The 23,025-nt window shown below is 38.7% G+C and overlaps 2 protein-coding genes across 2 annotated transcripts in view; both read right to left on the reverse strand.

The window, feature by feature from the left end:
• Positions 1–23,025, reverse strand: part of LOC132106047 (gastrula zinc finger protein XlCGF26.1-like) — a 161,006-nt gene that overhangs the window by 110,055 nt on the left and 27,926 nt on the right. The gene's annotated exons all lie outside the window — the stretch shown is intronic.
• LOC132106148 (gastrula zinc finger protein XlCGF49.1-like) lies at positions 19,610–20,451 on the reverse strand. Its single transcript, XM_059511803.1, has one exon. The coding sequence runs from the start codon at positions 20,324–20,326 to the stop codon at positions 19,649–19,651; it is 678 nt and encodes a 225-aa protein (XP_059367786.1). The 5' UTR covers positions 20,327–20,451; the 3' UTR covers positions 19,610–19,648.

Raw genomic sequence — 23,025 nt, forward strand, 5'->3', positions numbered from 1 at the left:
AGCAAGTCCATCATATAGCCTTTCAGTCAGCTTCTCTCGTACATCGGATCTCTCTGGCCAGAATGGCTCCAGGATCTCGTCCAGCTCTTCAGACCGTCTCTTTTTCAGTTCAGGAGTCCAGTCAGTTGAGGAAGCTGGTCTCTTCTGGCCTAACGATCATCCTTACCGTCTGAATTACATTATTTTAAAATGGGGTCAGATTAAACTGTGTGAGATAAGTATTTTAAAAAGATGAGACAACCAAAAAACTTAGAATTAATAAATGGTGTATTTACAATATTCACAATGAACTTAAAAAACACAATAAAACTAGAAATCCTAGGCTGTTAAAAGCAGAGAGTCTTTCAGTTCCATACCCTTAAAACAGTGTGTTGTAAGTTCGAATTTAAAAGTGCCCACCGTGTATATACAATCCAAAGAAGTGATAATTCACTTTGTTCTTTGTTTAGGTTTCTCGCCAAGCTGTAACTGGGTCATTGTACAGAAACATCCACTTTTGGCTAGGGACAGAAGGGGGGACGTTTCTGTAGAATGACCCAACTGCTGATTGGTCAGAGACGAGCGCTCATGCGTCACATGACTAAGTCTTTGCCACCCTCTGATGGACAACATGAGACTCACGCCAACAGAAAACGGTCCACGCAGGACACGTTGGAAGTCCACGCATTCTCCTTGGCAATGGCACGCTGGATGTGAGATGCCAGGGTTTTTTGGCTGGTCCTGCCAGTTGACTGCTCTGGGGAACAGGACTTGGGAGTCCAGTCCTCCTCCCGGATGTACCTGGAAACACCTTTTTCAGCAAGTCCATCATATAGCCTTTCAGTCAGCTTCTCTCGTACATTGGATCTCTCTTGCCAGAATGGCTCCAGGATCTCGTCCAGCTCTTCAGACCGTCTCTTTTTCAGTTCAGGAGTCCAGTCAGTCGAGGAAGCTGGTCTCTTCTGGCCTTCGGGGTGGGCAGGAGCACCGCTGCCCTTTCCTTCCAGCTGCATTCTCAGCTCTATCTTTTGGTCTTGGTCTGCTACGCAAGATTTTAAGTGCAGCCATGTCACTGATCATCTGGTCATTCAATGACTCACGGAGGCTTTTGTTGCTTGCTTGAAGTTTGTTACTGGTATCATTGTTAATACCTTGTCACATCCTGGCACTTCTCTACTTTTTACTATGCTTTCTCCCAGAGGGTCTAAAAATATAAGTCTTCTGTGCTGGCATGATCACCTTTCAGGATTGTAAAATGCATAGAAACATAGTTATGCACACTAGTGTACCATTTTGGTTTAGTTTATTTAAAAAAAAACAAAGCAAGTTGCATCCTATACCATAACTGTCCAGTGACAGTGGTCGTTTATGATTCCAACTACATAGTGGTACACTGACAGGTAAATCTGAATATACAAGAAGGTTGTTGTTTTTGTTTGTTTGTTTTAGAACTCAAAGCTTTTGCAGCGTTATATTAATGACACTGAATAGACTTACCTTCAGCTTTGTTGAATGGCCTTTCCAGACGCTGGCCATTTTGTAACGGTCAATATAAAAGGTGCGCTCTGCTGACCGAGCATTAAATTTCTTGATCTCAAGGTGCATGATTGCATTGATGACCTGCTGACAACGAGGTTTACATGAAAGTGCATACATGTTGTGTTTATTGTGCATAACAACAAAGTAAAAAAAAAAAACTGTTGTGTTAAAAAAAAAAAAAAAAAAAAATCCTGTTAGTTGCTTTCCTGTTAGCAACTTCTTCCAACAATCCAACAACAGTTTGGTGAAGAACAATGCATTTTCCAGCACGATGGAGCACCGTGCCATAAGGCAAAAGTGATAACTAAGTGGCTCGGGGACCAGAATGTTGAAATTTTGGGTCCATGGCCTGGAAACTCCCCAGATCTTAATCCCATTGAGAACTAGTGGTCAATCCTCAAGAGGCGGGTGGACAAACAAAAACCCACTAATTCTGACAAACTCCAAGAAGTGATCATGAAAGAATGGGTTGCTATCAGTCAGGATTTGGCCCAGAAGTTGATTGAGAGCATGCCCAGACGAATTGCAGAGGTCCTGAAAAAGAAGTGCCAACACTGCAAATACTGACTCTTTGGATAAATGTCATGTAATTGTCGATAAAAGCCTTTGAAACGTATGAAGTGCTTGTAATTATATTTCAGTACATCACAGAAACAACTGAAACAAAGATCTAAAAGCAGTTTAGCAGCAAACTTTTTGTAAACTAATATTTATGTAATTCTCAAAACTTTTGGCCACGACTGTAGACACCGTTTGTTCTGCTAACAGGGCAATACAGTAAAGCTGAAATACACAGTGGTATACATTACAGTAACACTGTGAATTACCTGTTCTCATTCCGAAAAAGCCTGACAATAGATGCCACAGTGCTCAGACTCAGAATGGGCTGGACCCTTTGTCCAGGATTTCTAAAGGACAAGCCATGATTGATGACATGGTCAATAATTGTTGCCCGAATTTCATTTGAAACTTGAGCTCGATTTTGTCCTCTTGCTGCTGCAGCTCCTCCACCATGCATACAAACTCCTGTTCCTCGGGCCCCTCTGCCATGGCCTCTTACTCTCCTTCCGTGCCTATGGCCTCTTTGATCCATGCTTGCAAATAGCAACACAGAGGTGGCATCTTTTATAGATCGATGAGGACTGATTGCTGATTGAAGAGTTGTGCAAATGAGTTTCACACAGGTGCATAGAGATTTATAATTATGCAAGTAGTTTCTATCAGCTGTGAATAGATTTTTTTCTTTTGTTCAACACAGTGAATCCAATAGAGTTTGGGGCCTTTCAATGAGATCTGTGGTAACTGTTTTGAAAAAGGGTGTGAAAAAAATGAAAAAGTGTTAAAACATTTGCAAGAGAAGACTTCTGCTGTGTTAATAATGTGATGATGAAGATCAAGCGGATCCCAGTTTCATTTAGTGTGTCTTAGCAAATGAGAAAAACTGTAACTTAATATAATTATAATCCTCGGAATGAGGAATATGATTTGGACAAACATTTTATGTTCTTTCATCTTCCACATATAAAACCATTTCGCGTTGCCAGTGGTCATATCTCAGTAAGGCTAACTGCAGTAGTGATGTCCGATTCATGAATGAATCGTTCAATTTAACCGGTTCTTCTTAGTGAACCGGTTGAACCAGTTCACCAAATCGAACTGAATCGTTTGAAACAGTTCACGTCTCCATTAAGCATTAATCCACAAATTACTTAAGCTGTTAACTTTTTTAACGTGGCTGACACTCCCTCTGAGTCAGAATAAACCAATATCCTGGAGTAATGCATGCACTCAAACAGTACACTGACTGAACTGCTGTGAAGACCGAACTGAAGTTGAACACTGAGCAGAGCCAGATGACGAACTAACACGCCCACTGCTGGAGCAGTTCTCGTTCTCGAGTCAAGAGCCGGATGCATCGGTTTTCGGATCACGAGTACACTGAACCGAGAATCGTTTCTTCGGACGTGTTCGGTTTGAGAACCGATGAACTGATGATACTGCGCATGCATGTAATTTTTTAAGTATTTTGTTAAACAGCGGAAAATGTGATTAAATAACTATATATATATTTACAGATTAGAAACATTAAAAAAAAAAAAAAATTATATATATATATATACTTTTTTTTTTTTTTGAATGTTTCTAATCTGTATATTGTAGATAATGTATAGGCCAAAGGGGTTTTCAGGGAAGTTTGACAATAATTAAGACTATGTTTAATAGGAATAAGGGATGATTTATGAAACATCTGTAGTGTATTTATAGTTAATGATGACACATACACAAATTGAGTTTGTAGTGAACAGAACATGAACACGAGTAGAGCCGCTGATTATACTGAACTGCAGCATGTGCCGGTTAGAGCGATTCTCGTTCTCGAGTCAAGAACCAGTTGCATCAGTTTTCGGATCATCATAGTGTCACTGTTGCGGGTGGTTAGGACAAAAGCTACATGGAAAATTTACTTTTTATTGCGTCCCTTCACATCTGGTTGGGACACACAGTGTCAATTTGACTCCCCTAATAAATCTAAGTATAAAATTATGAATGCTGACATATACATGTTATGTAAAAATCTTAATAGTAAGGTTTGTAGGGCTAATACAATACATCATTTAATAGCAAATGTGAATATTATGTATACCTATTGTTTAAATTAAATGTATGCTTTAAAGGTAGAGTAATCATAGCAGTATTTAAACGTCAGCTTTTAGCTTCAAATGGCATCTTTGACGACAGTATTCTATATTCTATAAGTTATATATATATATATATATAAAATGCAATGCTCTACCACTTGAGCTACAGGAACACTATATATATATTTCTCTTAATCCATGAATTTTACCCATTTACCTCCACTGGTCCCAGTGCAACCACTATGCGCACGCAGCTGCAAGTGACGTAACTATGACGTATACTCTGAATTGGTCTATAGATCAAAAAGTATTAAGAAATATTACAATCTGATAACAGGAAAGCATGACTACAATATGATTCAGATTGTAAGAAAACTTACTAAAAGTAGATTTAATTTACAGAGGTCATGAATTAAGAAAACAAATTTTCTTGTTATTGATCTCTAGCCTGTTTTTGAATTACCCCATTAAAATACTGCAATTGGATCTCTCGTTTCCTGTGTGCATTCGTTACAAACCTTCACGTTTGAATTATTTAGTTTAAAAGACATTTCAAGCTTTCTGTATATATATTTATCGTGTATGTGAGACTAAATAAAACCAAAAAAGATTTGTAGTGAAGGTAAAAGATGTAGACAAATAAGAATAAATGCTGCACGAGCACTCAGCATCATGTGCGCCACGCAAATCTTGTACTCTATTTTAAGGAATATGATACATTCCTGCATTTAAATGCGGCTGCAATTTTTTTTTTTTTTACTTAAATTATATGAAAGCAAGTAAAGAAGGCTCCCTTTAAATTAACTGATATTGTCGATGAAGCTCTTTTTTACATTGTGTGCATTTTGTTGAATATAATGAGAGAACTTGAGTTTAAATGTGAGGATGTTTTAATAATCAGTCCATTCTTTAGAGTTTCAATGATTTAGCTAAATTGTGCAGGTTTAATTTATTCTTTCTTGTTTTAATTAGGCCTAAATAATGGGAGCAAAATTGTACAGTGACTCACGTTTAACTAAAACAAAGGAAATAATTAAAAAAACTAGCAAAAAAATTTTTAATCAGTGTAGACAAAAATATTTTTCCCAATAAATTATCTGTCAAAATAAAGCACAGGTAACAAATAACAAAGTAGTGTGTGACAAAAATGCATGTTGTTTTATTAAGGGAATTTTAAAATATAAATTAAAATATAGACCTAATATAAAGAATACTTACGTTTTGCATATAAATCCATGTAGCCTAGCTCACTAAAATATGCTACCACTTTTAATTCTCTAATGCTAAGTAAACCACAATTTATTTAAAATAATAATGGTTAAAGCACCACTCGGTGGTCAAAAGCTGCAAATGCACTTTGCAGACGCGGCGATGGCAGAACTCGCAGTGGCAGAACGGTCATTTTAGTTAGCCAGCTACTGTATTTACTTGCTATAGGTGCACAATAATTTATCTTTAAACTAAATTGCAGACCACATGTTATTAGAAAATATTTTTAGCAAGAACAATGATCATTAATGCACACTTCGATATCATGGCAGACACTGGATTCTGTGTTTGAATGGTCCATTGTCGAGTTTGAATAGGTCCAATGATAATTTATTGTACTGAACAACCGCAACTGTACTTGGTCAATGATGTGCCGATTCAGACATCTATAATAAATATAGCAATAAATGTAGGTTTAAAATAGCTAAAAGTTGTGCACATTATCAGCAAAAGTGCACACATTTTATTTGATTTGAATTGTTTAAAACTATTAAAAAATACTGTTTGGCCAGTGGAAAAGAATAAGATCAACTTTGTTTAAAATAGTTTTCAGATAAATATTTATAGAATAGTTATATTTTTATGGATATTTTGATATATTTATTCTAAAGGATACTGGATGATTTTTAGCAATTAAAATTGTGTATGACACTATTGGCATTTATAGTCTTTATCTCTTATTTCCATAATATCGTTTTATCTTTAACAGTTTTAAACATGGTGTCACGTGGATGGGAATGTGCATGGAAATATTATGCAGATGAGGTTATGCATAGTAAAACTAGGCGTTGTAAGCTCCATATATGGTGATTTCGGGGAGGAGTCGGGGGGGATATAGATACACATATACAGGTCCTTCTCAAAAAATTAGCATATTGTGATAAAGTTCATTATTTTCCATAATGTAATGATAAAAATTAAACTTTCATATATTTTAGATTCATTTTTTTGCACACCAACTGAAATATTTCAGGTCTTTTATTGTTTTAATACTGATGACTTTGGCATACAGCTCATGAAAACCCAAAATGCCTGTCTCAAAAAATTAGCATATTTCATCCGACCGATGAAAGAAAAGTGTTTTTAATACAAAAAAAAGTCAACCTTCAAATAATTATGTTCAGTTATGCACTCAATACTTGGTCGGGAATCCTTTTGCAGAAATGACTGCTTCAATGCGGCGTGGCATGGAGGCAATCAGCCTGTGGCACTGCTGAGGTGTTATGGAGGCCCAGGATGCTTCGATAGCGGCCTTAAGCTCATCCAGAGTGTTGGGTCTTGCGTCTCTCAACTTTCTCTTCACAATACCCCACAGATTCTCTATGGGGTTCAGGTCAGGAGAGTTGGCAGGCCAATTGAGCATAGTAATACCATGGTCAGTAAACCATTTACCAGTGGTTTTGGCACTGTGAGCAGGTGCCAGGTCGTGCTGAAAAACGAAATCTTCTTCTCCATAAAGCTTTTCAGCAGATGGAAGCATGAAGTGCTCCAAAATCTCCTGATAGCTAGCTGCATTGACCCTGCCCTTGAAAAAACACAGTGGACCAACACCAGCAGCTGACATAGCACCCCAGACCATCACTGACTGTGGGTACCTGACACTGGACTTCAGGTATTTTGGCATTTCCTTCTCCCCAGTCTTCCTCCAGACTCTGGCACCTTGATTTCCGAATGACATGCAAAATTTGTCCAAAAGTCCAGTGCTGCTTCTCTGTAGCCCAGTTTTGGCGCTTCTGCCTCTGTTTCTGGTTCAAAAGTGGCTTGACCTGGGGAATGCGGCACCTGTAGCCCATTTCCTGCACACGCCTGTGCACGGTGGCTCTGGATGTTTCTACTCCAGACTCAGTCCACTGCTTCCGCAGGTCCCCCAAGGTCTGGAATCGGTCCTTCTCCACAATCTTCCTCAGGGTCCGGTCACCTCTTCTCGTTGTGCAGCGTTTTTTGCCACACTTTTTCCTTCCCACAGACTTCCCACTGAGGTGCCTTGATACAGCACTCTGGGAACAGCCTATTCGTTCAGAAATTTCTTTCTGTGTCTTACCCTCTCGCAGGTCGGCAGTCTTACCCATGATTGCGGTTTTGAGTAATGAACCAGGCTGGGAGTTTTTAAAAGCCTCAGGAATCTTTTGCAGGTGTTTAGAGTTAATTAGTTGATTCAGATGATTAGGTTAATAGCTTGTTTAGAGAACCTTTTCATGATATGCTAATTTTTTGAGACAGGCATTTTGGGTTTTCATGAGCTGTATGCCAAAGTCATCAGTATTAAAACAATAAAAGACCTGAAATATTTCAGTTGGTATGCAATTACTCTAAAATATATGAAAGTTTAATTTTTATCATTACATTATGGAAAATAATGAACTTTATCACAATATGCTAATTTTTTGAGAAGGACCTGTATACTATCACCTCAAGCTATAATGATTTTAGGCTAGGCTTTAATGCCATAAAATTAATGGGTTGTTAATAATTAGTTGGGGGTATTTGGGGTTGTTGGTTTTCCACCAGTTCATGGGGTCGATGTGGATGGATGGGAACATGTCCTGGCAGTACTGATTTAGTTCAGTTGTGTCTGAGATTTGTTTGTTATAGTCCTCATCTAACAGATGTAGATAGCAAATCACTTCACGGTAGTGTTTCATTGGATTCTGTTAGGCCTCACTCTCTTGAGCTGTTCGAAATGCACCTTGGCCTTCACAGTGTACTTAAACACCTGAAGTTCACAACTGTGGAAGTTGTGTCTAGGATCCAGGAAGGTTGCGATACAAGTGTTGCTGACATCTGCAGGTTCAAGTCTCCGCTCCAGTGAGGTAGACACTAGCCAGGTTTCCATCCAAAGTTGCGAATTTAACTTATGTGCAAAACTGGAATATTGCATAAAACATTTGCAAACTAGCATTGTCACAAAATCGTCACTTCCTGATAAGCTGGCACTATAAATTACTAAGAAAAGAACATCATTTTCATATATAATAAATTACTTGCGCCACAGAGTGAGCAGATGAAACACAATGAATGCCGTCATTGCTTTCAGAGGTGGAAGCTGCTGTTTGGGAATGCAGTCGTTTAACAGATCTGGGAAGCAATTTATACAGAAATACTTTGAGGAAAGTGAAAGTCATGACATTTGCTAAGTATGGTAACCCATACTCGGAATTGGTGCTCTGCATTTAACCCATCGAAGTGCACACACACAGCAGTGAGAAGTGAACACACCATGAACACAGACCCCTGAGCAGTGGGCAGCTATATATCCAGCGCCTGGGGATTCAGTGCCTTGCTCAAGGGCACTTCAGTCATGGGTATTGAGGGTGGGAGAGAGCGCTGTTAATTAACTCTCTTACTCACTTACAACTCCTGCCAGCACCGAGACTCAAACCTGGAACCTTCAGGTTACAAATCTAACTCTCTAACCATTAGGCCCAACAGCAGTTCACTTGGCCTAACCTTATCATCACTTGCCCCTACACCTGTTGTCCCACTGCAGCTTTCTGCCTTCCCATGCACCCCCCCCAGATACCCCCACCGACTGGCTCATGGCCATCTGGCCTGCAGCCCCCTCCCCGCCCCATTTCTAGAGAAGTCGTCGTCCACATGCATCTGGGCCCCCGGCCTGTGGACCATTTTGAACTTAAAAGACTGTAACGCCAGATACCAACCGGTGATCTGCACGTTGGTATCTTTCATATGGTGGAGCCACTGGAGGGGCACGTGGTCCGGACATAGAGCAAACTCCCGCCCCAAGAGGTAATAACGAAGGGTAATAATGGCCCACCAAATAGCCAAACATTCTTTTTCAAAGGTGGTTTATGTGGTCTCTCTTTTTGAGAGATTTCGACTCATATACAGCACGGGCTATTCCTCTCCTCCGACCACCTGGCACAGGACTGTCTGCGGCAAAAAAGTGAGATCAAAATTAGGAGAGTTTAGGAATGGCATGCCGCACAGAGCAGCTTTTACCTTGGTAAGGGCCTGTTGGCACAGCTCCGTCCACTGGACCGAGTCTGGTGCTGCCTTTTTAGTGAGATCAGTCAGCAGGCTAGTGAGCTCCGAATAATTAGGAGTAAACCTTCAATAAAACCCCGCCAGCCCAGTCTCACCTCCTTTTTGGTCTTGGGACTAGGGAAAGCCGAAATCATGGCCATCTTATCCATTTTTGGGACACACCTGCCAATGACCCAAGTGGAACCCCAGATACTATACCTGCACACGCCCAATTGCACATTTCCACAGGTTCGCCATGAGTCCACCCTCCCTTAGCAATCTCAGGACAGCGTGCAAATTCAAGATTTAAGATTAAAATGTTGCATGTGCCGCTGCAAATCATTACTGTTTATAATGATGTCGTCGAGATAGGTGATATAAGTTTAAAGTGATCTTAATTTAAAATGTATAATATCATCCAAAGATTCAGAGAATCTGGAACAATCTCTGTGCGTAAGGGCCATTTGCCATTGCTGGCTAAAACTCTTCTTACACATCTGGAAAGGCACCATCAATGCAGAAAGGTATATCTAGAACAACATATGCTCTCATCCAGACGTCGTCTCTTTCAGGGAAGACCTTGCATTTTCCAACATGACAATGCCAGACCACATACTGCATCAATTACAACATCATGGCTGCGTAGAAGAAGGATCCGGGTACTGAAATGGCCAGCCTGCATTCCAGATCTTTCACGCATAGAAAACATTTGGTGCATCATAAAGAGGAAGATGTGACAAAGAAGACCTAAGACAGTTGAGCAACTAAAAGCCTGTATTAGACAAGAATGGGACAATATTCCTATTCCTAAACTTGAGCAACTTGTCTCCTCAGTCCCCAGACATTTGCAGACTGTTATAAAAAGAAGAGGGGATGCTACACAGTGCTAAACATGGCCTTGTCCCAACTTTTTTGAGATATGTTGATGCCATGAAATTTAAAATTAACTTATTTTCCCTTAAAGTGATACATTTTCTCAGTTTAAACATTTGATATTTTATCTTTGTTATATTCTGAATAAAATATTGAAATTTGAAACATCAACTTCATTGCATTCTGTTTTCATTCACACTTTGTACGGTGTCCCAACTTTTTTGGAATCGGGATTGTATCTAAATGTAAAAATACATGTAAAATGTTTTTTTTTTTTTTTTTTGTAAACTGCTGATATATAAATATAGAGGTATGCCTCTTGGAACTTTATGATATTAAGTTAGGGCTATTCAATTAAATACATTTTATTGGTTTTAAACTTTTTTTGGTTTTGTAATATCTGTGTCACCTATTCCTTATGTGTCACGGTACTGGACTCTTATTATAGAATATAATTACAGAAAAACTGCTTTGAACATGGTAATGTATTAAGACAAAACATGCTGGATGTACATTAACATTACATCTTAACACGTTTTTTTTTACAAAGCAGATCACAGATCATAATTTTTTTGTCTATAGCCTATAAAACATTCGTAAATAGATTTCAGTACATGAAGATTATGAAAGGGATTTTTTTAGCGAGCCATTAAATGACTTGAGACTTGACTCACAGTACATTCACACAGGGCGTCAGCACTGAGGCTTGATGGAGGGCGTTGTTGTCAGCTTTGTACTGACGCGACTGTCATAAGCTGTGTCCCAATTTGAAGGCCCTACGTGGCCTTCGAAGGAGGCTACGGATGTAGCCTTCATTGGATATCTAATTGAGCCACCAGGTGTCCCCAATTGCTGCCTTTTAAACGGTGCGAGACATTTGTGAAATTTCAAAAATTCCAAATTCAAACAAGTAAATATGGAGCCAGAATTGCTCATTTTTATTTTTTATATGTTACTGGAGGAGATGGTGTTAGGGATTCATCCCCGGCGCCGCCGGGTGATGTATCTCAGGCTTTGCCAAGACCATGGGCAGGTAAATTTAACTGGTTTGCTGCGTCCTTAATTGACGGATAACACTTTTAAATGTAGCTAATTATTGGTTCAACTTACTTGAATAATCTAATGATACATATGAAAATACAAAATACACAAAACGGTTTGAATGTTGACTTATGTAGTTATGTAATGTAGTTTATTCTCTTGACCATGGTGAACATATTTTGAACCCTGTTTTATTTTACACAGTTTAAACATAAAAAAAAAACAATACAAAAAAAATGTAGGAAACACATTACTGCAACTAGTCATTTGCAGCTGTCACAGTTGCTAGGCAACAAGACCTCCATAAATTAGTTAGCAACAATTTGTAAATGTGATGGTGGACTGTAAGGAACTACATTTGTTAGTACTGAAGTACTTTTTTCCGAGTTGTTCCGATTCCGATACTAGTATCGAAAATATCTCCGATACCACAACAAATTCTGGCATCGGCATCGGCGAGTACATGAACCCATATACCGATCCTATACCATTTTCAAGACCTAGTTATGAACGCTAGCTTTGCCTAACCGCTGCACGGTTCTTCTTCGCTGCTCAGAATGCATTGCAAACACAGGACGATGTGCTGTAATGCCACAAGCAACCCCTGTTTAGAGCAGCGAAGAAGAAATGAAAACGCGTTAGCAGCACTGATCTATATATGACTGGATCGCTCATCGCGTTCTAAACTGCCAACAGACAGTGAAGCTGCTTCTATATTACAGATCAGTGGTTAGCAGTATGTCCGCTGTTTAGCAGTATTTCAGACTGGACCAACCAGACAGTAAAACGGCGACTAGGGATGCCACAAGTACTGGCACTTCACTACCAAGACGGTGCTGAAAATTTTAAAATGTGATGATACCAGCGTCTCTGTAGAACCGGTAGTAAGTTTGAGTATATTCGTTACCCGCAGCTGCGTTCAGTCGCTTCCGTGTTAGTCTAAGCGCAGGGCTCCAGACTGTAGCCGAATATATATACTAGTGTCTGTGAATATTAAACTGCAAAATACTATTTAAATATTACTCCTGCAAAGTCTACATCTCTGTGGGAGACATGCGCAGATGCACGGGAGCTCGCTGTTTTGTGGCTTCTGCCGTGTGTCACTATATGAGGACATGAACGCATAAACCGTCACTTCATGAGAATTTAACGTTTCATTTGAGAAAACTGTCATATCATAAACACAGACACTCAAAGATCTTCATGGCGAGTAAATTGACAATATATTAAGCTACTGTTGTAGCCTACAGTAGATTTAGCTACGTCTCTATGTAGTAATAATACGTCTCTATTAATAATAATAATTATGCCTAGACGGTTGCTTGTTTTTTACTTGTTTTGTTGTAAAGAGATTATCTGATTAATATAGAATTTTTTATATTCCTATACTTATTTGTTGCAGTTTTTTATACACTAATATTGTCTAAAATAACTAAAATACTAAAATACCTTTTTTAGTTTGCGGTGTTAGATTTTTGGCTGCATTTGAAGTTCTTTTTCGCTTAAGAAATTAAATAATATTACTGTCAAATTCATGTCAGATAATAAAAATACTGTAATAAACCATGTATTTGTTCATGTTTTATCAAGGGATAAGTCTGGAGCACACCATAAATTAATTCTAGAAATTTACACAGGGCTAGTAGTATATACAGCTGTATATACAGATACACACCCAGGTATCGGATCAGTACTCGGTATCGGCCGATACCCTGAGCCCAGGTATCGGAATCGGTATCGGGAAGAGAAAAAGGGTATCGGAACATCTCTACTTTTTTCCCCTCACAGGACAGCAATACTACAAAAAACATGGTCGTTTACAATATGATGTCATTTTGTAAATTAAACTACCCAACAGTAGGCTATAAAGTACTTAATGTAACAACATTCAACCTATTCAGAAGTAAAATGCAACAGTATATATAAAGGGTGCTGGTCATATAATTAGAATATCATCAAAAAGCTGATTTATTTCAAGAATTCAACTTAACAGGTGAAACTAATATATTATATAGACTCATTACATGCAAAGTGAGATATTTCAAGCCTTTATTTGTTATAATTTTGATGATTATGGCTTACAGCTTATGAAACCCACGAAATCAAAATCCCAGAAAATTAGAATATTACATAAAATCACACAGTAATTACACAGTAATACCATGTTCATTGAACCAGGTTTTGGTTCCTTTGGCAGTGTGGGCAGGTGCAAATCCTGCTGGAAAATGAAGGAAGCATGAAGTGCTCTGAAAATGTCCTGGTAGACGGCTGCGTTGACTCTGGATTTAATAAAGCACGGTGGATCAAAGTCCTCTTTTCTGATGAGAGCAAATTTTGCATCTCATTTGGAAACCAAGGTCCCAGAGTCTGGAGGAAGAATGGAGAGGCACACAATCCAAGATGCTTGAAGTCCAGTGTGAAGTTTCCACAGTCAGTGATGGTTTGAGGTGACATGTCATCTGCCGGTGTTGGTCCACTGTGTTTTCTGAGGTCCAAGGTCAACGCAGCCGTATACCAGGAATTTTCAGAGCACTTCATGCTTCCTGCTGCTGACCAACTATATGGAGATGCAGATTTCATTTTCCAACAGGACTTGGCACCTGCACACAGTGCCAAAGCTTCCAGTACCTGGATTAAGGACCATGGTATCCGTTCTTAATTGGTCAGCAAACTCGCCTGACCTTAACCCTATTGAAAATCTATGGGGTATTGTGAAGAGGAAGATGTGATGTGCCAGACCCAAGAATACAGAAGAGCTGAAGGCCACTATCAGAGCAACCTGGGCTCTCATAACACCTGAGCAGTGCCACAGACTGATCGACTCCATGCCACACCACATTGCTGCAGTAATTCAGGCAAAAGGAGCCCCAACTAAGTATTGAGTGCTGAACATGCTCATACTTTTCAGTTGGCCAGCATTTCTAAAAATCCTTTTTTTGTATTGGTCTTAAGTAATATTCAAATTTTCTGAGATACTGAATTTGGGATTTTTGGGAGTTGTCAGTTATAATCATCAAAATTAAAAGAAATAAACATTTGAAATATATCTGTCTGTGTGTAATGAATGAATATAATATACAAGTTTCACTTTTTGAATGGAATTACTGAAATAAACTTTTTCATGATATTCTAATTATATGACCAGCACCTGTATATACATATATGTGTGTGTGTTTGTGTGTATATATATGGTTTTGCATCAATATTACTGCTATGTTGCATTTTACTTATTTACTTTTACTCTTGATGCATAAGAGTATGCAAAATTACACATTTACTTAAGTAAGGTTTTAAATATGAAAAGTTTTTCCCCAATGTGGTACACAAATTTCTCTTTTCCTTCTTTCCCCAATTAAGAACAGACCCCTGTACTGCAGAATAAACCTGAACGTTCCAGTGCTGGACAGGTTTTTTTAATGAAATGGAAGACACTCGACCTGATTTTCGGCTGAGCAGGGAGGCCCTGAGAGTGCTGCTGGACCTGTTGAGAAGTGACCGGCAACACGGATGGGGTTCCACAATAGAGACCCTGATATTTCTTTTCTGGCTGGCGTGTGGTACATCATACAGGGTCGTCTTCAGAGCATTTGACATGCCTCGTTCCACTGTCCACCGCCTTGTCCACCGGGTCGCTGAGGAGGTGGTGGCCATCCGCCACCAAGTCATTCACCTCCCAAACACCCCAGAAGACCTGGAGGCAGTTTGCCGTGGGTTTGCAGGGCTGGCAAGACACCGGGCTTTCTTGAAAGGTGCAGGAGCAATCGATGGCTGCCATGTCCGCATCAAGCCTCCAAATATTAAACGCAATCTGTTAAAAAATATATATTTATTCCTTAATTCCATTTCAGGTCATAACAGCCTGTGCCATCCTCCATAACATCTGCCTTGGGGTCGGTGACATCATGGCCCTGGAGGATGATGCAGAGGATGAGGGGGAGCACGGTTTGGAGACGGTCAGTGGTGCTCCCTGGCGTGACCAGCTGTCTGCAGAGGTGTCTGCCCTGGAGGAGGTGCCAATTGACCATGACTATTTGTAACAGGCAAGTAAGAGAATTGTAAAGTTACAATGCATAAGGAAAAATATTTAATGTTGTTGTTGTTGTATGTCAAAATATTTTATTTTAATATTAAAATATTTAATATTTTATGTATGCTGAATTTTTTTTATCCCTCTTTCTGAAAATATCTCAGTGAGATGGCAGCCGTTGATTGAGTCAGCCCTGCAAACCTGTTGAAATACAATGCAGAGGACAGTGGAAAGATGCACTCAAACACTCTGGAGACCATCCCAGATGATGTCCCACCAGCAGGAGGCTTTACCAGGGTCTCTATTGTGGAGCTCATCCCAGTCCAGCAGCACCATCACAGTCTCCCTGTTCAGCTGAAAGTGTCCATTTTTTTTTCAATCTGATTTATGTACCATTAATTTGAATTGTTTTCCTGTTGTTGTAAATATTTGTAAAGTACTTAATCATTTTCATTTTACATGCTAAAAAAACATGTATACAAGTCAAGAACAATTATTTTATTTCCAAATGTATTTTTTTTTCAATTCCATATGTAAAACGTATTATAAAAATAAACAATGTACAATAAAAGTTACAAATAACTTAAATTCCATATAGGTTTTAACTTAACACAAACAGTGTACAGAAATTACTTTTTCATGTAAAAATAAGTGACAAAAAACATAAATACCAAAACTGATTCAAACAAATGTAAATATTTTTTTTTTTCGACCATTCTCTCCAGGAGAGCAAACAGTCTGTCCATTCTCTCCCTGCTCTCTTGTGCTCTCCTCTCCTCTGTTTCCCTCTGAAACCTCATGTCCTCCCTAATTAGCTCAAGGAGCTCGTCATGGCCCCTTTTTCTGGCTGCTGAGGATGTCGGGGCGGCTGAGGTTGTCTGCTTTTTTTTTTTTAAGTTGTCCCATTTTTTTCTTTTGGTCTGCAAGGGAGTGACCTTCCCCAGCAGGTCCATTTTCTCCAGAATTTTCCTAAAAAAGGAGAAAAAAGGAAAGAATTATAAAAAATTTTAAGACAGGGTTGCAATCCTAACATTAGAAAAAATCACACAGCAGTACATGCATACAAAATACTCCTGGATTATATTCCTGGATCCTCAAGTTTGCTTAACACGTTTATATACAAAAAACTACATAAGAGAAAGACCATTGCCTTAACTAGTTGTCTCATTGCTGTGGGCTTTGTATAGGGTGAGAGCTAATTTTTGCATACAAGAGGCAGCTAGTGGAAATATTACAAATGGTTAATGCCTTTTAATGACTTTGACTTTTACTTTGAGTTTTTGGCCCCTGTAAATAATCATGTTCGGCCCTTAAACAAATAAAGTCAGCCGTCTGCTCCTTGGTTCCTGAAACAAAAAGAATTACAACAGGTTTTGCCTCAGACCACCTGATAAATGAAGCTGCAGTTTTTTAGTTTAAGTTCAGGTTTTTTAAGAAACACCCCTGAGTTTTAACACTTGTTTCACTAGCTATTTCAGGTATATTAAACAATGTATTGCAGACACACAAGATATGTTTTTCAGGGATTTTTATCTACCACATTTCAGATGGATTTGTGCTCCTGTTTTATTTACTTGAATATATCCTCCTTGAAATTCACTGCAAAAAATATTTTCTTACGTAATATTTTGTCTTGTTTCTAGTTAAAACATCTGAAAATTCTTAAAATCAAGAAGCATTTAGCCTACTAGACAAGTAAAACATTTCTTGTTTTGGGGGAAAAAAGGTGAGTATTGTTTTAAGCAATAAAATAATCTGATAATGGGTTAAGCAAAATAATCTTAAATCAAACTGAAAACAAGATTATTTTTCTTGTTTATTTTTTTTCTAAGATTATTTTTCTTGTTAACAAGATTATTTTTCATATATAACAAGATTATATATAAACTAGAACAAAACCAAACAACTAAGCAAGAAAAGCATTTTGATTTTAAATTTAGTATTTGCTTCATTTAACTCAGTTGATTGTTTTCACACAGGGGGTTCAGTGCTTGGTCCATATTCATGCTTTTAACACTTGTTTCGCTAGCTATTTTAATAAATTAAAACACAATACTTACATTTATAAGTGAATTCCTCAGCCACGACACTACTGACACCCGACATTTTTTTGGAATAAACTTGCGTGAAGTTGCGTCGTCACCGTTTATATACTGGTCGTCCGCGGCGCGCTATGAATTCTGGGCAAGGGTAGGCCACGAAGTGTCCATTTTTGTATCCTTCGTTTGTCAGAGAAAGGAAGTGCGCATTTGGCGGTGCATTTGAATGACATACCAAACTGGAGCAGCCTTCGTCGCGCCGCGGTGACGCAATCGGCCTTCGAAGCGTGCAGAGTTTGAATTGGGACAGCCTTCTTAGCACTGCTGTGACGCAATCTGCCTTCAAACGCGGCCTTCGAAGCGTGCGTGTTTGAATTGGGACAGTCTTCGTCGTGCAGCTGTGACGCAATCGGCCTTCAAACGCGGCCAATCAGTCTTCAAATACGGCCTTCAAAGGATGCAGTCTTCAAATTGGGACACAGCTATAGTGTCACGCTGTCTAGTCTCTGTTTCCCTGGGTGTCCACTAGTGGGCTCACTTCCCCTTAGGCACTTTACCGTAGGCACTAGAGTTCCACTAGTCTTGTCCTTTCATCACAGTAATTGCACTCCTGCTAATTGCACCAGGTGCCTTCACTTAATTGTCTTTAGCCTCCCTATATTTACCCGTCTTTTCATGTTGTCTGTATGGAGTCCTTTCCTTTCGTATCCCAGTCTTCTCGTTCTCCAAGACCCCTCGTTTTCAGAGTTCCCGTTCCATTTCCTTTTCTGTTCCTTCTTTTGTTTGTTTGTTTTTGGACTGCTTTCTGGTTTTGACCCTGGCTTGTTTTCATTACGTTTTGGATTACCACAATAATAAATCATACCTGCAATTGGATCGATCTTTCTCCCTGTGTCTTACTGGAACGCGGTCATCACACATAGTGACAACAGCCAATCACATTATTTTTCTGGTGTTGCATGAACACCATTGGCTAGCATCTGCACCAGGGTATTTGCATAAGGTGATCTGATTGGCTGACACGCTTGAAAAGTTGAAAAATTGCGAGCAACAGACCAAACGCAAATCAACAGACCCGCAATTCATTTCAGCAAGCCTTGATGTCACTCCATTCAAAGTAAATGAGAGGCGTTGACGACCACACCCACGTAAATGGGGCATAAATCTCGTGACCAAAGACTTGAGACTTGACTCAGACTCCAGGTTAAAGACTTGTGAACATTTCTGCTAGATACATTTGAAAGTCCTGTTATATTGCTACTCTGTAAGGTCGTCACAGGTATTAAAACGCAGAACATATTAAAGCATCTTTAGTATTTCCATGTTTTCTACAAAACAAAAACGGAAATCGAGGAGTTATGACCACATTGGTAGGTGACACAATGACACCACTGACACACGTCACTGGTAAAACTGGTAAATTTCTCTGGATTTAAACATTCTTCAAAACATTTGGGATAATGCAAGTAAACAAGTCAGCAAAATATGTTCTTAGGTAACACTTTTCTAGTGGTTTTTGGATATTTTAATTTAATTAAATCGCGCCGTTAATCGACTCATTATGTGCATATTAATTAATATCAATAATTTGAAATTAATTTAAATGATTAATCGGCACATTATGTAATTAATTAGATGTAAAAAAAATCACTTGACAGACCTATTTAAAACATAAATACCCCCCGATTGAAACTGAAAACTCATATAAAACTAAATCATAAACATTGTCCTATTCATTAACAATTTAAACAAAAACAATTTTGAGAGTTGTCATGATTGAAATGTTAACCATCAACTTTTATTTGTTGGTGGCAGGTTAAAAACCAATGTAAAATGTACAGACTGGCACTCAAATACTTTTCTCCCATGACTAATTTTTTTTAAATTTTTTTTACATGTTTCCGTCTCTTGAAAATCACTCTACATTCTCGCCATTTTCTTGAAGCAAATCCATATGAAACCAACTTTACTTGATCTTTCATAATTTAATAAAGAGAAAATAATGGTTCTGTTAATCACAGGTGCAATGAGCAAGGCATGGAGGAGTTGAGATTACAAATGTATTATTTTGGTTAACATAGATAGTGATGGCACACTTCTCTCCAGTTATTACATGATGCATAAGGTTTTTTCCTGTCTGATGAAATTATTCTACAAAGACAACATCCAAAATTTCTATCTTGAACTGAATCTTCACGTTGATTAAGGCTTACTTTACGTCCGAAACTCTTTCCACATTAATCACACGTGAACAGCTTCTATTGAGTGTGAGCGATCATGTGACTCTTAAGAGCTTCTTTTCGTGAGAAGCTCTTTCCACACTGTTGACATGGATAAGTGTGAATTGACATGTGGCTTGTAAGGTAACATTTGTTACTGAAACTCTTTCCACACTGGGAGCATGTGTAAGCCTTCTCTCCAGTGTGAACTCTCATGTGAGTCTTGAAGCATGCTTTATTACTAAAAATCTTTCCACACTGATGACATACATAGCTGTTCTCTCCTGAGTGATTTTTCATGTGAGAATTTAGGGTTTCTTTATATGTGAAACTCTTTCCACACTGATCACATGTGAATGGCTTTTCTCCAGTGTGAATTCTCATGTGATTTAAAATGCTCCATTTTTGAGTGAAATGTTTTCCACACTGTTGGCAGGTGTAAGGCTTCTCTCCATTATGACTTCTCGTGTGGCTTGTAAGGCTCCCTTTGTGCCTGAAACTCTTTCCACACTGAGGGCATAAGAAAGGCTTTTCTCCAGTGTGGATTCTCATGTGTTCTTCAAGGGCTTTTTTCCCACGGCAATACCTTCCACACTGAAGGCAGGTGTTAGATTTGATCTTCTGTGCTCTTTTTCTTGAGGATTTCTTTGAAGTCTTTATGGGTTTATCCTTCTCCTCTATCTCATTCAGTTCTCGTCTCTCCTCTTTCAGTGACATCAGGTCTACAGTGGGGAAAAAATAAAATGCATGTCAACTTCACACTGTAAAAAGTGACAGTAACATACTGTTTTCCATTAAAATTGTACTATACTGTAAAAGAAACCATGGCATTCTGGGAAATCTTTGCCATTTTCATGTATTGTATTTAAATTGTTGTAAGGAAACCAGTAAATTTTGGTCAAAAGAAATTATTGTATTTATAGTGAATTTTGACAAATATTGTGTCTCATTTACTAATATCTGCAAAGATTGATTTGTATTTGTACACACAGGTTTACTTCTCACGAAAAATCATCTAATTCACAACATATTTAATTAAATTGAATCACTTAATTTTATTATATAATTTATATTTAGATTATATAATACAATTAATATAACATATTTCAATATAGACTTATTATAGTCATATAAAGATGAAATAGAACTTCTAACCATGATACAGAGTAAGAGAGTCTCGACTCCACGATGTACGAACACTGTCATACACTTGATATCATTCGTCACCTGCGTTTTTTACATCGCTCGTCTAGAAGGACTTTCAGTATTCATCAGCCATCATCTGCTGTGATCCCCTGCATCTGGTCTAGCAACAGAGCTCTGTTGAACCCCATGAACACTTCTCAACACAACTAGGATTGACTCCATGGATAACGTTACCTCCGCTGGAAGCATTGTGGAGAAACACTGTGCTCTCTTGAATTGTCACTCCATTTCTGATAAAGGTTCCTACATTATCTAACTAATTCTTGACATTAACCTGGATTTCTTACCGAGACTTGGCAATCACAATATGACTATTTGCATCTGAATTTGCATACCCCGTCCGGATATCAGTATCTATCTAAACCCTGTACAACTGGCAAAGGGGGTGGTCTTGCAGTCATTTATCGTGACTCCATAGAACATACCCAACTGGATTTTCATAATACTACGACATTTGAGTTTATGGTTATGAAGGGTGGTTTAAAACGTCCCCTCATAGTTACACTGATTTACAGACCACCCAAGCAGCAAACTGAATTCTTCTCAGAACTCAGTCAATTACAAACATTAGCCTGTGCTGTGTTGTCCCAGGTTATCCTACTTGGTTATTTTAACATCCATTTTTCACACTGTCTGCTCTAATACTGCTCAATTATTGACTGTACTGCACTGTATCGATCTTATTCAAAACATTACATTTCCAACTCACAATCATGGTCATACACTTGATCTGGTCTGTACATCTGGTTTAAAGGTCCCGTTCTTCGTGATCCCATGTTTAAAGTTTAGTTAGTGTGTAATGTTGTTGTTAGAGTATAAATAATATCTGTAAAATTCTCAAAGTTCAATGCCAAGCGAGATATTTTATTTAACAGAATTCGCCTACAACGAACGACCCGTTTGGACTACATTGCTCTAGTTCCTGCAGTAATGACATCACTAAAACAGTTTTTGACTAAGCTCCGCCCACATCAATACAAAAAAGGGGGCGTGGCCTTGTTGTGCTCAGACGGAGAAGAGGAAGAGCTGCGTTTGTGTTTGCCATGTCGTCGAAACGCTGTTATTTTCATCTGAGTCCAATCATCTTTGTTTGGGCTTCCCAGGTTGTACTTGGAGATTAATGGCTACAATTAATGTTTAACTCGGTTCCCTAAAATTACAATCCACATGTAAAACTATGTGCAGCACATTTTGCTGAGGACAGCTTCCTCAATCTCAATCGGTTTAATGCCGGATTCGCACAAAGATTATTCTTGAAAGATGGAGCAGTTCCCTCTTTGTCTGGAGAAGGCGTTATTTAAATTGGTGCGTTTAACAGTTTCTGTAACTTATTACACAAAGGGCAACGCTGTTTAGCTTTGTTAACTAGATGTTAGGGCTGTGCAAAAATACCAAATGCGATCTTCATATGCATCTCGTCAGTAAAAACGCTCCTGTGATTATAAGTACATCTCCAGCACATGCTCCTGCACACTTGCTTCTCAAAACTAGTCCAATCGCGTTTCCAGGAGGGCAGCGTGCGCTCAGCTGCTGTCGAATCACAACACAGGAACTGCTGGCCCAATCAGAACTCGTTACGTATTTCTGAAGGAGGGACTTCATAGAACAAGGAAGTCATCAGCCCGTTTTTATCACAGTGAAAACAGCGGTATACAGATAGGTGAATTGTGTGAAAAATACTGTGTTTTTTTACATGAACACATGTTATATTGCACACAGTAAACACAATCAAAGCTTCAAAAAAGCATGAAAAACGGGACCTTTAAATAATATCTCCGTCACTGGTCTGGCTATTCCTATCTCTGACCACAAGCTTATTACAGGGTTCTCAAGTCTCACGCAATGGCCGTGAGACACACGCAATTCAACCAGTTCACACGCTCACACCGTGTAATTCTCACGCTGAAATGGCAATGCCAACCAAGTTGTCCTAGAATATATATATATATATATATATATATATATATATATATATATAACATCGTATACAATGCCCAGGCACACAAAGTGAAGTTTCCCGCCCCCAGCATGTATCTCGGCCAGGAACATTCTCGGCCACCGTACGTTCGTTACTAGGTAACCAACAACATCTGAAACACACGTTGTGATGGAGAGAGTAAGTTGGAAGAAAGCTCATCTTTTTAGGCTAGAACATTTAATATATAGCCCATCGTATACATTATTACTGATGCAGCAAAAACTTTACTACT

The sequence above is a fragment of the Carassius carassius genome, chromosome 26, assembly GCF_963082965.1.
Source record: "Carassius carassius chromosome 26, fCarCar2.1, whole genome shotgun sequence".
Classification (NCBI taxonomy): Eukaryota; Metazoa; Chordata; class Actinopteri; order Cypriniformes; family Cyprinidae; genus Carassius; species Carassius carassius.